The 17,581-nt window shown below is 31.4% G+C and overlaps 1 protein-coding gene and 1 long non-coding RNA gene across 8 annotated transcripts; one reads left to right on the forward strand and one right to left on the reverse strand.

The window, feature by feature from the left end:
- Positions 1 to 3,378: 3,378 nt before the first annotated feature.
- On the forward strand, positions 3,379 to 10,018 carry LOC141461340 (uncharacterized). 4 transcript variants are annotated; one of them, XR_012462775.1, is made up of 6 exons: positions 3,379 to 3,512; positions 4,238 to 4,456; positions 4,867 to 5,015; positions 6,873 to 7,023; positions 8,974 to 9,154; positions 9,969 to 10,018. It is a non-coding gene; the product is annotated as an uncharacterized lncRNA (long non-coding RNA). The 4 variants fall into 4 exon arrangements; XR_012462773.1 differs by having other exon boundaries at positions 3,383 to 3,512; positions 4,867 to 5,011; positions 6,873 to 7,034; XR_012462772.1 differs by having other exon boundaries at positions 3,385 to 3,512; positions 4,867 to 5,011.
- Positions 7,021 to 16,840, reverse strand: LOC141461338 (uncharacterized). 4 transcript variants are annotated; one of them, XM_074142302.1, is made up of 8 exons: positions 16,493 to 16,840; positions 16,299 to 16,412; positions 15,074 to 15,386; positions 13,914 to 14,021; positions 13,432 to 13,676; positions 12,504 to 12,739; positions 11,859 to 11,940; positions 7,021 to 8,628 (listed from the first exon to the last, which is right to left on the reverse strand). In XM_074142302.1, the coding sequence occupies exons 6-8, from the start codon at positions 12,528 to 12,530 to the stop codon at positions 8,423 to 8,425; spliced, it is 315 nt and encodes a 104-aa protein (XP_073998403.1). In that variant the 5' UTR covers positions 12,531 to 12,739; positions 13,432 to 13,676; positions 13,914 to 14,021; positions 15,074 to 15,386; positions 16,299 to 16,412; positions 16,493 to 16,840; the 3' UTR covers positions 7,021 to 8,422. The 4 variants fall into 4 exon arrangements, with proteins under 4 accessions (XP_073998403.1, XP_073998402.1, XP_073998399.1 ...); XM_074142301.1 differs by lacking the exon at positions 15,074 to 15,386; XM_074142298.1 differs by lacking the exon at positions 15,074 to 15,386 and having other exon boundaries at positions 13,914 to 14,098.
- Between the last annotated feature and the right edge of the window lie 741 nt (positions 16,841 to 17,581).

Genomic DNA, 17,581 nt, shown 5'->3' on the forward strand with positions numbered 1-17,581 from the left:
CCCCTATCACATTCACAATCTATCGCCTGTATATTTCTCATTCCTCACTATCTCGGAAGGTTGTCACTGGACAACTTCTCCTCTCTTGTGCTCATCTTTTCACTTCACCATATTTACTAGATGCTAATTTTGCAGTTGTAAATTTTTCAATAAATAATAATAAAAAAAAATGTTATTTAGAGTTTATTCGACAATACTAAAAGAGGATCGGGGTACAGTCAGTAGTTTTGAGCGAGCTCTTACTTTACACTCTTACGACTACTTATTTTTTTAGTAATTGCAAACATTGCTTTTATAAGTTGTAGTTATAACTATTTTTTAGCACCCAATTACAGTTTCTCCTTGATCAATTTGCATTACTAGCAAAGAAGCCCAAACGTTTTTGAATCTACACCGAAGACTGCATGTTTGCTTCAGCCTTCTGCTCAAGTACTGTTCTTCATTTTGGGTAAATGGAACAGCTTATTTGTATATAAATCTAATTAAGCGCATTAAGTATTCATGCACTCATTTAATTTGTTTATGAACAAATCAATTAGTTTTTTATTTTCCTTGAAGAAAGAGAAATATCACCAGTTTTTCTCGCTACCACCAACAGCTTTTCTTTAAATGAAAATTATTTTACACGTAAAAAAAAGGGGATTTATGTTTTCTGATAGATTTCTGTAGGGGAGTGAATATTTTATCTGTGTAGACTAGCAGGGTTGAATCTTCAGTTTTATCTAATAAAGCTTCTAGCGAACACTTCCTTATATCTGACGTATCTGTGTCATAGTACATATAAAATACAGTTTATGGAAATAATAAAGCTGTATTTGCATGCCGTTTATAAATAACTAAGTATAAAGTACTAACCAAAGCTGTGTACTCTTTCTCTATTATTGTTTGTTCCATTCAATGTTCTTTTTTTTATTTTATAAAAATATTCAGGGAATCAATGTCGCTAATTATATCCCAGCGTAATTCCAGCTGTAAAAAGCCCTGAACATTTAGATAGCCATAGGGGACTCCCTATCACTTTGAAAATTGAATACTTTTTGTTTCCTTATTCATTGAATAATCTATTTCTGTTATTGATAATAAGCTTAGCGAGCAGTTGACTACTGAAAGTGACATTGAACATTAAATGCAAGCATTATCACCATTTTTAGCATTAAGAGTATTCACGCAATTATGGACTTACTACTAACATAATGCGTGATTCTATTTGTGTAAAATAGTAATTGTAAACTGAGGCACCTAATAATTAGTAACCTTGAAGAAAAGAAAAAAAGTTAACTATAATGAGAGTAAAATAGAATAATTGCGGAATGAAATTACTTCCGTTCTGATCAAACTAAAAGTAGAATCATTGTGTAACTAATCTGGTTTCCATTACTCCATCTGATTGGTACTAGAGACAAGTTTCTATCCATTCGATTAGGCTACCTATTCCAATATTTAGGGAACATCTACTACTGAAATTCAATAATGCTCAAGGAAAATGAAATAAATTCCCATCTTATCACAAATATTAAACACATAAAAGATTCAAAATATTTCCCAAATTATTGTTTTCATGGTGGCTCGCCTTTGCTTCTTTCTTTTTTAATGTTGCATGAAGAGAGGCAGACATGTATGCGTATGTTCTGTTAACGTGGAAATATCATAAGGTAAGCAGCAATACTATTCGTTATTCTAATGTAATCAAACTGTATTATAGAACTGCATTTCTATTGAGTAAAATAAAAATCCAATAAGTTTTCCAAAAATAGTTTCAATAAGCGCCGCTAGAGTGCAGCACTAACTGGACCTCTATAGAACTGTAACAACAGATTACCTTCAGTACGATTTAAGACATCAATGGGAGAGGGTTAATATTGTGTCTTTAAAAATAGTAGTTCCAATAAGCGCCACCAGAGTGCAGCACTAGCTGGACCTTTATATATAGAACTGTAACAACACTTCAGTACGATCTAAGACTTCAAGGGGGGAGGATATATTATTGAGTCTTTAAAAATAGTAGTTCCAATAAGCGCCACCAGACTGCAGCACTAACTGGACCTCTATATATAGAACTTTAACAACAAATTACCTTCAGTACGATCTAAGACTTTAAGGGGAGAGGATCTCTTGTTGTCAGTCTTTAAAAATAGTAGTTCCAATAAGAGCCACTAGAGTGCAACACTAACTGGACTTTTATCTATAGAACTGTAACAACAGATTACCTTCAGTACGATCTAAGACTTCAAGGGGAGAGAACACTCTGTCGTCGGTCTCTCTAAATATGTCAGTCTTGTCTCAAAATATCACACAAACAGATTACCTTTTAGATTCTAGAAGATGGATGAGAGAACACTGCTCTGTTGTTGGTCACCCGAAATATATCTAACAAATCTCCAAGTGTCTCAATGTTGGTTAAAGAAAGTTATAAATGTTGGTTAAAGAAAGTTATAAATTAATGTAAGAGTGCGGTAATAAGAACCTCTAAAAATGTCTAACGAGTCATAAAGTTAAACAATTGTTGGTTAAGAAGGTTCTAACCAACAACAAAGTTTCATGCAAAAGTTTTTATAGGAATTAATAAAAATAATAAATATGATTATTTAAATAGAACGAATGTTAGATGGCTTCCAGAGGATAATATGCACGAATACAAAGGTAATGGAAGTGCTTGTTATTTCGGTTAATAAAAATTCATTCGGATATTCGCCCCACCCTCCCACCCAGCGAATTTAACTTACCTATATAGAAGCAATGTCAATATGGCCTCTATGGAAGGAACATTCATTTTTTACTTTTTCCTCAACGAATATAATTTATTTCAGATTAATTCTTATTAAATCTGTTAACAATGACAAAATACCTCCTAATTATATTTTTTTCTAATTAAAAAAGTAATTAGAATACTAGATTAATTAATGATAACAATAAAAAACAAAAAAGTGTTTGCTACTTTGTGAAATAGCTACCAGGAAGCAGCACCTATTTAAAAAAAGTTTTACTTTTGAGATTTTATGACAAGTTGTTTTTTTTTCACGTATTTTATTACAAAACTAATTAAAAAAATATCAAATCAATGTAAAATAAAGGTAAATAATTGAGACATTTTTCAAATTTATAAGTTTTTCTTTATTTTATTAACAATTATACTTTTTTAAACAATTGATTCATAGTAAAAATATTAATTCAAAGATTATTTTTAATTATAACACTCCCTTTTACAAATATCCTATTTAAATTAATTCATCCAATAATAATTAAATTTAAATAGAAATGTTATTATTTTGTAATTCATCAAGAATATCTGTTTCATATTCTATGTTATTAATTAAAGATTTTCTTAAATTAATTTTGTACAGTTACATTAACGTTGATCCTCGATTAAGAGAGCAGTGGCAACTAGTAACTACCCTTAAGGTTAAGTTCAGGTTATTAAGAAATGTACTGCACTCGGCATATGATCTGAGAAGTTACTGTGAAGACAATGTACGAGCTTTATTCTAAGATGAGAGATAATCTTTGAATACGATGTAAGTGGAACTCTTGTGGTTAAATCACTTATTGTTAATTTTCTAAAATTATCCAGTTACTGGATATCCAAGGAACTTATTAATCGTATGATTTCGAGTTTAAGCCGGATAGGATGTTAATACATCTAGAAACTTTTGGCCAAATAACTAGAAGCTTATTATAGATTTATGTTTAGTGGTCGTTTGTATAATGAGAATGTTTGATTTGTTTCTGTAGATGGAAGCAAGGAGAATAATTTTTTTTTTAATAATTAAATGGAGTTTATTCATTGCGCCTTTGGCCTGCATATTCTTTGAAGGTTGTGTTCTGCAAGAATTTAAATTAATATTCCAATAGGCCCAAATTTGCCTGCTTCGTTGGAATCAACGAGTTTTCGTGGGAGGATATTCTAGATTTATTCCACAAAAATGATTCAGGCAGAAACTGTGTTAAACTATGTAATTCAAGACATTATGTAGAAGAGTTTGGTCATAGTTACAATTTCATTTAAATATCCTACGACACATTGTTACTGTAATGGTTCAGTTTTATAAGGGAGCAACTGGTATGTTCTGTAATTTTGATCAATTCTGATGTTAACCTCACCATCTTTGTGTTCGACTTGTTACAATCTTAAGAATTTACGCTACAATGAAGTTTCATGCCATAGTGTAGTTCTTATGCTATGTTTTGGAGGAGATGAATATAATGAATATTGTTCTGGTTATATAAAAGCATTTTGCAGGAATATTTATTATGCACATGGTGAATATGGACTGGAAAGGGCCTACTTTTGGATATTTTGGACTCTCAATGGATTGTTTCCAATTCCCATCCTCTCCAACATGATCAATTATTTTGTAAATTGGAAATAGAGGCCTCTTGTTTGTCTGCAGTCCAGTAAGCAGATGGTACGGGCTATCTAGCAGGTCCGCCGAATAGGTTCAAGCCCTGGTTAATTGAGGTAATGTAATGATTACTATATCAATATAAGATTTATGAATTAAGTAAACTTTGATCTTTGAATTTTTCTTAATACATTGAATGACCTTTACTAAATTTTATGTTACTGAAAATTATATTTTTGAAGCCAGTATTCCTTTGTTTTTGTAAAGTTGTTTATTCTAATTTAATAAGCGTCACAGCAGTCAAAAGTTTGCGGTGCGGCCTGCATAGCCAAGATAATATAGTGATACTGGGTTCGATTCCCGATTAAGGCCTTAGTTTTTAAATAGTGTTCAATACGGGTAATTGGACGCATGAAAAAGTAGACATTTCTTTATTTTTTCGTATTATTAATTGCGTAACTTTTTCGCTTCTGCTATAAGCTCTGGCTATAAATCACAGAGGTTCTCATTACCTGCACTGTTTCAGATCATCAACATACGCCTGATTACGATCATCGTGCAGTTCTGTAGTGAGTATACCTCTGCGATTAATGTGAAGGAGCCGTTCCAAGACATCTAGTGAAAGTGGGTCTTCTTGTTTCACCCCACACACGACTATAATTTCTCCAAACGTAGGTATTGTACTTGTTAATTGTTAATGTGGCTAAAATCTTAGTTCTATTATTATTTTCTTAATGATTTCTCTCAAAGCTCTCAAGAATATTTTTTCCCAAAAATCTATAGAGGATAAATTAAGGATGAAGGTACTATTCTTATAGGTTTGAGCAAAAAAACTACAAATATGTTTTTAACCTTTTATTTATATTAATAATAATTGGAACGTTAACATTAAAACAATAATTTATTTGAAGGCTGGAAAAAACCAACATATTTACATTGACTGTTACCTTTAGCTTCTAAATGCTAATATTGCAAATATATTGGTGGAAAAAAACCAGCCAAGTTTTAGCCATTGAAAAACTGGTTCGAAGCGTAAAGTTATAGTTGAAAATTCTAAACTATTGAAACTTGAAATGCATAGTGTAGTTGTTATTGCTAGTCAGTTTTGGAGTGGATGAATATAATATCAAGGAGTAGAAGATTATAATATTATATCAATATCTATCTGGACTGCCTCCAAACCCACTTCCACCGCCCGGCTGGGAAAAGCTCTCTTCGTAGGAAGATCTTGGTTTGATTATTCTGTAAACTGGAGCGTTCAGGCCATTTGTTTGTTCAGTAGGCCAGTATCCATATTCAGGCCAACTGGTAGGTCCACCGTATAGGCCTGATGACCAAGGTAGTCGGGAAGATATACCTAATAATATAGCATACATATTATAATCATAAACATACATAATATAATTATTACATCATTGCATCAGATATTTATGAATTAAGTAAAGTATAATTACCACTACAATCAAGAATTGACCTTTTTTGGCGCTGGTGACCATTAATGACCATCATAGTGGAAGTACAGAGTAACAGAAAGTGGAAGAACTTCATTTTACCTTACGTATCAGTTACTGACTCCTTCTTACATGTTCTTTACTATATTTATATAAAGAAAAGTTGTCCTTAAGATGATTAGTTTAAGTGATATTACCTAGAATGCTATCATCGAGTTGGTAAGAATTAGCTAATTTCCATGGCCACAGATAAAACCTAATTGTCCACACTTTTAGATGATTATTTCTTGAAATTTTTCCTTTCTTTTTCAATATTTATATTTCATGTTCAAGATTAATGTTTGTTAAGATAGTGTTCATAGAAGATGTTCGTTCAAATTTTTATGAGATTTTGTCGAAAGAGATCCGACAATATTATATTAAAAAATGTTGTTTATTCAATACACAACTTTTTCAATTTTTTCGAAAGATTTGTGTACATATTTCTGAATAGAGAGTACGTAATTCTTTTTGTAAATAATTTATTGATTTTTGTTGAATAATAAACCATTTACAGACCATTACGAAGTGCAGAATGTCTTGCTGGAATTCCGATAATAAAGAAAATTCCTTAACTGGAACTATCACTTTCCTGGACAGATTTTTCTTTTTCTACTCAAAGATTATTCTTCAACTAACATCTCCTGTATAATCTTAGTACATGCGTAGCTTCACTTCGTCTTTTTTCTCATCTCTTGTTCAGATCATTTGTTTCCAAACAGTCTAGTCCAGGGGTCGGCAACCTATTTTAAGTAGAGAGCCATTTCTTCCTTAAATAATTTTAATAAATCTTACCAAGAGCCGCAAGGATGATGGTGTAAAAACCTCTGAAGATCATTTGTATTCTCAAATTATTATTTTATGATATTCTGATCAATGTGTGTTTCTCTTCAGCGAAAAAATCGCAGGAACCTAAAAGTCATTTTCCCATTGCGTTCCGCCAGAGGATCGCTAGTAATTCAGAAATCAAATTTCATAAAATGGTAATTTTTTCTCCAAGAAATTATCACCTTTCAAGAATAATATATTTCTATTCTTTCAGCCATCAAAACTGGAACAGCCAAGATTGGATCCTTCTAAATCAAAAGACAAACTGGCCGTTAATAGTAGAGTGATTGCAGTACCGACTTATTTAAGAGCCAAATTCAGAGAGCACCCTATTGAACTTCACATCTTTCGTTGTTGAGGAAAGAGTAAGTTACAGGTATAGATATCGAAAGAAAGATAATGTACTTCTTTATATCGTGAAAGGCCCCTAGGCCTTTTTAGCAATCCGTATTCTCCTAATCAGCCAATGCCCTCCTCCATCTTCTCACTCATATCTTTCTCATATTCTATTCAAGATCGTCTTCGACTTGAAGCTTAAGGACTTTTAGCACCTGCTTCTATACCTTTCATGGAAAAATCTATCGTTTCATCCTTTCTACATGGCCTAAATTCTCTTATAATAAGAACGTTATTAAGTAATCGTACATCACTACAGTTTAACATTTGTATGGATCCATCTATAATGATCACTTTCCTGATGATCTTCTAAAGCAAACAGACGTCTATTATCGGCTTTATTCTTGCAACGTTTCCAAACTGTTTCTAAGAATTTTATTCTTTAGGCCTGTATTTTTTTTTGTATTTTTTCATATAGCTGTTTAATGAGCGCGTCTATAGTTTATACGGTTTAATGGTCTGGCTTGCTGACTAATGCCACTGAATTCGATACCCTGTCTAGGCCTTAGTTTTTCATTTGTGTTATAATGTGAGTTAGTTCGGGGAAATATATTAGCAATCAGTTTCCAACTGCAAAACGTTATCAATAGTTGGGCGTGAAGGCCTGAATGTAAAAATAGGCATAACTTTACTTTTTTCCTTTCGCTTCTTGTTCTTGCATCAGATTACATCATTGCATCAGATATTTATGAATTAAGTAAAGTACAATTACCATTACAATAAGGAATTGATCTTTTTTGGCACTGGTGACAATGAATGACCATTATAGTGCAAGGTTTATGATTGTGAGTACTTTCATAAAGATGCGACAGCATACTGTCATTGTGCTGTTCTCTTGTAAATCTGATTTCATATTTAGCATGAATGTGACTCATTGTTATTTCAAGGCATTGTTGAAGAGAGTTGATGAATAAGTATGTTCTTGTTTCACCCCACACACGACTCTAATTTCACCAAACGTAGGTATTGTGTTTGTTAATCGTGAATTTGCCTAAAATCTTGGTTCTATTCATTATTTTCTTAATGATTTTGCTCAAAACTTTCGAGAATATTTTTTCCTAAAAATCTATAGAGAATAAATTAAGGATGAAGGTACTGTTCTGGTTTTGTGTAAAAAAAAATACATATGCATTTGATTTTCAACTATTTAATTATAATAATAGTTTTTTTTAAACGCTAACATTAAAACAATAATTTATTTGGAGGCTGCAAAAACCAACATATTTACATTTACTATTACTGTTAGCTTCTAAATGCTAATATTGCAAATATATTGGTGACAAAAAGACCAGCCTAGTTTTAGACATTGAAAACTGTTTCAAAGTGTCTGGAGTAGAATATCAAGGAGTATAAGGTTATAATATTATATTAGTATCTGCCTGGACTGCGTCCATTTCCATTTTCTTCGCCCGGCTGGGAAAAGCTCTCTTCGTAGGAAAATCTTGGTTTAATTATTTTGTAAACTGGAGAGTTCAGGCTCCTTGTTTGTTCAGCAGGCCAGTATCCATATTGTTCAGGCCAACTGGTAGGTCGACCGTATAGGCCTGATGACCAAGGTAGTTGGGAAGATAAACCTAATAATATAACATACATATTATATCATAAACATACATCATATATTGTAATTATTACATCAATGCATGAGATATTTATGAGTTAAGTAAAGTATAATTACTACTACAATCAGGAATTGATCTTTTTTGGCGCTGGTGACCATAAATGACCATTATAGTAGAAGTACAGAGTAACAGACAGTGGAGGAACTTCATTTTACCTTACGTATCAGTTACTGACTCCTTCTTACATGTTCTTAACCATATTTATATAGAAAAGTTGTCCTTAAGGTGATTAGTTTAAGTGATATTATCATCGGGTTGGTAAGAATTAGCTATTTCCATGGCCATTGATATTATTTCTAGTCTAGTCTAGCAGCATTCATCACCTCTCCCAAAGAATCATGATGTTTGGATAATAGTAAGGGAGATGTCGCTTGGACGATGGGAGAAGAACTATTCTCTAGGTTAGAGAGGTAAACTGGAGTCACAGTGAGATAAGTAGTAACCAACGTCAAGAAATACGCAGTTATTCTCAACTTCCAAAGTAAGTTCTTAATTTTGCATAAAATTGCATGTGCATGGCCGGAACACCTCCAAGTTCACTGGTTTACAGCACTCAATATTTCTTTGCAATGTAAAGTATAAATGATGAATCCCTTTTAGCTCCTACTTTTTACTCTTCACTTTGCTCCCCTTCCTCTGCCGTCTTTAAGTTTAATTATTATTTCACAGAAAAATTAAGATGTTTAAAACAATTTTTCCCCATAGGTATTTGATAAATTATCAGATTTCAGTTCTATAAATCCTAAGTTAAAAGTTTTAAATTAAAGTAAGTTAATGTAAGTTTGCTTTAAAAAAGGTTTAGTTCAACAATAAAATGCTATAACATTACCTCAGGATTGCTTGTTAATTTGCTTGCTGAAATTTTCATTAATACGAGTAAGACGATGTTGCCAGAATAAAGAAAAATCTTTTAGTAACTATCTTTATTTATTATATATGTTTTTACATAGATATAACATTTATTTAACCTCGTATTTAATAATTTAACCTTTATTGTACCTTCCTGCATGCAGAGAGATGTGCACTCGACAAAGGTTCTAGTTGTTACGAGTGTTTATTTAAAAAATGTTTATTTCACTTAAAAGAGTGCAGTAAACTGCTATTTTGAAAATGAATTAAATTCATATAATTACTAACACTCAGTTTTACTTTCTTGCGTTTTCTTTCTAAAAGATTGATCTATTTTTATTTAAACGTATAAAAAATTAACATTGATTTTCGAGGAAGTTGAGTTTGATTTGTAGGAAGATTCAGTAGACGAACAGTCTATCTCATTGTATAATGTTATTTTTCAGAGTTGAAACAGGCGAAACTGGAGTGCTTCCTGCCAAACAGGGTCATCGAATTAAGCCAAAATGAAAAAGACGTTGGAGAACACCTATCCAACTGCGATTCCTTATTATTTAGTCGATTATTTGTAAAAAAAATATATTTGAAGTTTGAAAATGTAATGTAAATTTTAATTTTGTTATGTAGGTAATTTTGAGACTCATTACCTAAAAGATGTAATTGAATTTAAAATGTTTTTGTAAAAGGAAAGAAAAAAAATGTATAATTGGTAGCAAAATAAAGAATTATCTATAAATTATTAAAAAAGCCATTATGTATTTTCTCTTTTCCCATAGTCTTGTTATTTTTATTATATTTGCAAAGTTACAATTAAAAACAAAGTCAAAAAAGACTAAAAATGATAAGAGGCAAATTAAAGTAATGTAAAACTAAAAATTCCGTTTACATTAAACAAAAAAATAAAATAAAGTAATAGTAGTACGAAAAAATGGCGTCAGAGAGCGTTAAAAAGCAGTAAAAGAAAAAAAAAGTTGAAAAAATTGCATCAGAAAGACGTAAAACAAAAAAAAGGAGATTTAGTTCACATATTTGCCACCAGGTTGCAGCACTTACTGGACTTGTTTACTATGTAAACAAAATTTAGTTCACATGTTTGCCACCAGGTAGCATTTAAATATATACAACTGTCAAACAAGATGTCTCCTCAGTACGACTGCAGAGTCGTACTCGTGTGGAGGGGGCTATGTCGCTCGTCGCTCCAAAAATATCTAATCTAGTCAAAACACCTCTCATCTACATAAACAATCTTTGATATGTTCATGGTTAATGGTTAGGGAGATGCGTTCACCTCGACGGTCGGAAGGCAAATAATCGCCCCACCCGGCCCGGCCCGCGCCGCGAACTTTCTTATATACCCTCTAGATGGCGTCATATCACCATGACAACGGGCTCCCCACCACTAATATTAGTTCCACCAGCTGTCACTAGATCGCTCGTGCTGTCTGTTTTACCTCTCGTAGCCTTCCTTGCACACTCTCTAGACTTTGGCAGCCATTGTTGTAACCTTGCTAAATGCTTCTTACACACTCTCACGACTCTGGCAGCCATTGTTGTAATCTTGCTATCTTCTCACACACTCTCTAGACTTTGGCAGCCATTGTTGTAACTTGCTATCTTCTTACACACTCTCTAAACTTTGGCAGCCATTGTTGTAACCTTGCTATCTTCTTACACACTCTCTAGACTTTGGCAGCCATTGTTGTAACCTTGCTAAATGCTTCTTACACACTCTCACGACTCTGGCAGCCATTGTTGTAATCTTGCTATCTTCTCACACACTCTCTAGACTTTAGCAGCCATTGTTGTAATCTTGCTATCTTCTCACACACTCTCTAGACTTTAGCAGCCATTGTTGTAACCTTGCTATCTTCTTACACACTCTCTAGACTTCGGCGGCCATTTTTAACCATTTTTTATATTTTCTTTTCATTTCTACGCAATTTTTTCATTTTTCATTTAATTTTTCATATTATTGAGAGATTAAAAGGGAAAGTAAATACAATATTGTTATAAAGAAATCGTTTATTATTTATTTTTTAATTATTGATACATTTTTTTACAATAAATTTTATAAAATCTTTACAACCTCATATATAACCAAGTTGGTGACTCTTTAGACTAATATAGGACTTCCTTTCACCCATATTTAACCATGTTCTCAAGACTTACACAGGACCTCTTTAAACTCACATTTTATACTTTTTAGATGTACGTTTAAATTAAACTTTGAAAGTGGAAACTAAACTTATTCCCATACAAAGGTAATGATTTAACATAAAAAAGTTTTTAGTTCATGCTGTAACACATTGGATGCAGTAAATAATGGATAACATTACCTGAAAAACATTTCCACAGGCGAAGTGGTCGGTAGATTTCCTTGACTTCCTCATTCTTCAAAATGGAATGGATGAGAACCATCTGAGGAGATTAAAGCAATGGAAATTTATAATGAATGCTTCATTAATAATTTTAACTTTAAATTCACAGCTTGTGTCAAGATTGTAGAAATCGGGGAATTAAACCATTCTGTATTCATTTTCTTCAAGCAGTACTTCTGCTTCAGTCACGTTCCCAACTTGCCCTACATTTGCTCACTAAATAAGGAAGGTTACGTGGTGTGTTATACCAAATGTTAACTAAATCGTCAAACATGTAGTCAAAATATTCAAATAAAACGAATGAAACCGAGTACTTATTTCAGGATTCTGTATGTGTAATATTTTATTTAAGTCAGAATTCTAGAGTTGAATTCTAATTTTAATAAAAATTAATCAACAAGATTTAGCTCGACTTATTGGATTGTAAAATACAGCATCATTTACGTGATGTTCGAAATTGTATTTTTCTATCTAATTAAAACCTTCTTTCAACAGAATTACTTTTCTCACATTCGAATTCAAAGAAAAATATTTAGTTATATGAAAAAAGAGTTTACTTTTTGACAAAATTCTCTAAACTTTTTTACGTGTGGATAAGATTACCTGCAATACAGCTCCAGAAGAATGCATGGTAGAATTTCTAATCCTTTAAATAGTCCGGAATGTAGAAATGGATGTGAAACCACTACTTAAATGCAGAAGTGCTGCTGGATTTGAAGAAGGGTTCTCAAGGGTAATGGCGAGCCGGTGAAATGGTGAAAGAGACGAAGCCCACAATTCGACTTTCATTCGAGTGTAGACGCTATCTTGAAAGCTGGAAGGCCATTTCTCCAAAAATCCTAAAAAAATAAAATTAATTAATTATAATCATACTGTGAGCTTTATTAATTTAATAGCCGAAAATAAGTTCTTTAAAAAGCAATATTAAAATCTTTATTCAATCAAATTACTAAATTTGTTTCAACTAAAATAAACCATTTTACAATCCACTTATTGTACAAAATTTTAATTCAATTCCAAATTGTTTGCTATAGGGACATAAAGCTGTAGCAATTACGCGGAACTAACTAAACTTGATTGGTCTTTTTTTAAAAAAAAAATATAAATAAAGCTACATCAAAGATATTTACTTTTAAATCACTGTTTTTTTAAACATTTAAATCGTTGTATATGTCAATGACAATGAATTAAACTTACAAGAATACATTGTAACTACTGAAATTTATGTTAGTTTTTATGAAAAATATAATTACATGTTTATGCAGTTTGTTATTCTCATTAATTCTAATTTAACCTTTTTCTCATGAAAATTTGTTAAAGAGTCAAAATGACTGAAAAATAGTTACAGTCGATTGGAAGATGAAAATCATTCACATGAAAGTTTAGCTTATATTTATTCAATCCAATTAAAACTTTCTTTCAATCAAATTGCAATTTTTCTCTTATTTGAATTAGAAGAGAGAGATTTAGTTATATGGAAAAAGTTTGTTAAAATGCAAAGGTCGTATTAACTAAAAATTGATAAGATTACCTGAAATACATCTACGCAAGAATAGGTGATAGATGTTTTAAGTTCCTTACATTATCCAGATTATAGAAAAGAAAGCGAATGATCTTATTTTCACCTGCAGAAGTGCTGCTAGATGCAAAGAGGAGTCCTCAAGGATAACAGCTGGCTGGCGAATTACCGAATGGGCCGAAATTAATATAATGATTAAAACTCTTAACAAATTAAAACTTTACTTATCCAAATTAGAAGAAAAAGAGTTACTTCATCTGTAAAAAAAAAAGAGGTTTTATACTGCTAAAATATAATTAACTTAAGAATTTAAAATATTATCTACTTTATTTTATCGAAGTCTAACTCATAAAGAAATGATAACCCTAAATTATCCAAAAGTGATTCAAATAACGTTCACCACTTTTGAATTCAATTGATTACATCAATAGTTGGATGAAAATTAAAATGGCTTATTAAATGTAAATGAAATTAAAGACATTAATTCTACATACCTATGCGATCTAGTGGAAGTTGTAAGAACTATTAGTATCTAATAGTTGTCAAGCTAGCCGATAGAGCGCTCTTAACTGCTGGTTTGGCTGCTATTGTCTTTAATACGCCTATATTTAAATTTTCATTATTTATTTTCTTTTTTCATCAAAAGTGTATGACACTTAGGAATTTAGCAATTTAGCCACTACACAATACATAAAAAAGAAACGTTTAAAATTAATATCGACAAAGTTACATTAATAACAAAGTAATAAAAATTAATTAAATAGTTTTTAGCAGAAAGAATTACAGTTTTAAGAATAATTAAAGAAATACAAAACATGAACATTATTATTATTATTTTGGAAGGGCTATGTATAGTATACACTGTAAAATGTCAAGGGAATAAGTGGCTATAATAATCCAAATCCACAGCAAACCAAAATATCTATTGTGATTTCCTAGAAGTTTCAATGTTTATGCATAGATGAAAGACCCAGTAAAGTGTAGACTGTGTCTAAATGAGGATGAGCTCTAGAAATTGTTAGTGAGGCGACTTAATCCAAAGGTTTGCCTACAATGTTATGTGATGTGAATTTGTGAAGCAAGAAGATATTTTAAGAAATAGCGGCGACCGAAGGACACTAATGGAAGAGAAAAAAAAGGGGAAGATCTTTTATTTAAGATGAGTGGTTCGTGCCCGTACGCACAGTGATAAAAGTGTATGAGATTGGAAAAGTAATTCAGCGTGTTCTGAAACTGATAGTTCTATGTTCAAAAGTAGTATAGTGAAGCCTTTTTTTTTATGGTGGTAGCTGGCTAACTTAGATATTGAATTTAAACGTATGTACAATGCCTATTGTTCATATTTTTTGGTGATAGATTAATTTTTTTTTTGCCAAGCTTTCGACCTACGTACTAGGTCATCTTCAGGGCTTATAGTTATTAACAATTACGATTTGTTTTTAGTCTGCCAGTGGTTATCTAAGACCAAATGGTTGCACACTTTAAGTGCGTCACCACTATGTAAAACCATACAATAAATAAATACGGCTTTACTTATATCTTGAAACTATTTTTGAAACAGATGAAAATTGTTTCTATTTCATATTCAAACGATATGACTAATTAAATCTGACTTTAGTGTTTTAATGCTTCACGTATAAGAAGAGATAATTACCTGAAAGAACAACCTCACAAGGTAGCGCGTGTGTAGATTTTCTTTGAATGTGGAAATAGAATCGCATCATATCAAGTGCGAAAGTCTGCAAGATGTAAAGAAGGATACTCCAAGGGTAAGTACGAACCGGCGAATGATTGAAAGAGCCGAAGGGCGAAGGGTTCGAATCCAGCAGCTGGCCCTTAGATTTTCTCTTCCTAGGGAGCTTCTTACAGCTCACTGTCCGGTGATGGACAGTGTTGTCTGTAACGAGAGAACACTGTCCGGAGGCCGGCAGTGCACTGGAAAAAGCTCCGGGCGCTAATGACCTCAGCTGTTGATGCGCCAAAAAAAAAAAAGAAAAAAAAAAAGTAGTTACTGATGTATCAACCTTGGTATTTTTATTTACTTTTTTTAGTGTACATTAGTATTACGATTACTACACTGCTTAAGATTTACATCTAAATGTAATACTAGACTGGTATTTGTTTAATAAGATACATTATCTTAGAAGATTCTTTTAAGAGGCCAAAAAATTAAAAATGAGCATTCTCGTGCTATCTACTGTTTTCCGTTATTTTCTTTTATCAGTTATTCACGTAACTAGAAACTAATTTATTTCTTAGTTCTGTGTTTACCAAGAGAAAGTCTCACTGGTAAATATACAGTGTCGAACAAAAGTCTACATTCACCACAATATTTCGGGAATTTTCAAAATAAAGAATTATTAGAGTGAAAAATGTGATTTAAACATTTGTAACTATTGTTACTAAATATTTATATGAGGGATGAAAAGACCTCTGCCATCTCCCATTGCATATAAATAAAAAGATCGGAGTTCATGCCTGAACATAAGTCCACATACACAATTGATAAATTCAATATTATAATAATACTTACTAGTTGGAGTAAATCTTAATATTTACAAATTTATTAGTTTTAGTTGAAACGTGAATTTAGGCGGATCTGAGTTAGTTAAGAATTTATTATTATTTAAAATGGTTCACAAAAGAAAGGAAATTCCTGTGTCAGAACGCAGATTAATAGTTAAATTAAATAAATCAAGGATTTTCATATCGTAACATTGCAAACATTATTCAAAGAAGCCACGCGAGATATCCTTTCCGACCGAGATAAAAAACAAATTTTCAGGGTGTATGCAGACTTTTGTTCGGCACTGTATATTACTATTGATAAAGCAATCTTTATAAAAACTGACAAAATTTTATTGTGAAAGGATACTTACGTAGTACAAGAGTTATCCTGATAAGTGTTGCTTGGATTCAATTTGATTACACCTTACTGGGCAACAAGATAACCCCATCGCTAATACTAAGTCTATCCCTAAAGATCCTCTTGTCTAGTTAATATAATAAAAAAAATATAACTGAACATTAGGCTCTACCACGTATTCAACAGAGAATATAACCCACAAATTACCTGCTTGTCAGTTGACCAAACAATGCGTCACTATTGAATCTAGACATTTAATGCTTTGTTCATTGTTCACATACTTCTTACATACGTGAATTAGGTCAAATAAACTAGAATAAGTAAGAGGCAAATATTAACTTTAGAGCTCAAAAAAGTCACTAAATAGAGTGGAAATGACGTGACACAATTTTAACTTTCGAGGGCAATAGGACATATTATGTAGATGTTTTCAAAACATTGGTGAGCGAATACACCGTGATGTTTTCCAATTATGTCCAAACCCTAGCTTTAAAATCCAAGGAATAAACGTAAATAGAAGGACTCCTTAAGTAAGAGAAAAACATATGAAAAAAACAGCTGTTTACTAATAAAAGCTGAAGCCATAAAAAGAAGACCTAAAAAAAAGAACTGTTTAAAATTGTGCGCAAGAAATTAGAAAGGATATTAATAAAGTTACTAATTTTTTGTATATATTGAAAAAAAATATATTTATTAATAAAAAAAAAAAATGAAAATGAAAATCTCAAATGTTTCAATAAACAACTTAAGTTTGAATTAAACATGTAAACAAATGATTGTTATTCAAATTTATCGCCAAACAAATAATCACTAAAACAAAGTACTGATCTAAAAATAAATATTCAATAAATAACTTTTAAATATGTTTAATAAAAGATATCTAAAAATACGTTTTTCCCAAAAAAATGAAAAATGAATCTTTTAAAATTTGGATAAAATATTGTATGATTATTAATTATGTTTAAAGTAAAATTTAAAAGAAATTTCAAAGTTATCATTTCTTTTAAAATTATCAATTAAAGCGTTTTTTAAAAACTGAATTCCTTTCGTAATTGACTGGATCCTAAAAGAACTTTTTTGAAAAAATCTTCCTTTACTTCACAGCAAATCCACTTTCCCAACTTTGATTCCCTTTTATTGTAATCAATAATGTCTTTTTTATTTTTTGAAATATAGTCATTTCAGGCACCATTCCAATATCACATATTTTTTAAACACCTTCAATTTCCACAAAAGCATATATTGTTAATGATTATAATTGAAAAGCAGGATTAGGTCGACAACTTTAGAGCATTT

This window comes from Rhodnius prolixus, unplaced genomic scaffold (genome assembly GCF_049639745.1).
Source record: "Rhodnius prolixus isolate KJV_2025 unplaced genomic scaffold, Rpr scaffold_6, whole genome shotgun sequence".
Taxonomy (NCBI): domain Eukaryota; kingdom Metazoa; phylum Arthropoda; class Insecta; order Hemiptera; family Reduviidae; genus Rhodnius; species Rhodnius prolixus.

Coding starts and splice junctions, on each gene's coding strand:
- LOC141461338 (XM_074142301.1), bottom strand. CDS start 12,530: ATGCATTCTTCTGGAGCTGTATTGCAG. Junction 11,941..12,503: donor CTTCTGGAGCTGTATTGCAG/GTAATCTTATCC, acceptor TAATCTCCTCAG/ATGGTTCTCATCCATTCCAT. Junction 8,629..11,858: donor CCTGTGGAAATGTTTTTCAG/GTAATGTTATCC, acceptor TTATATTATTAG/GTTTATCTTCCCAACTACCT.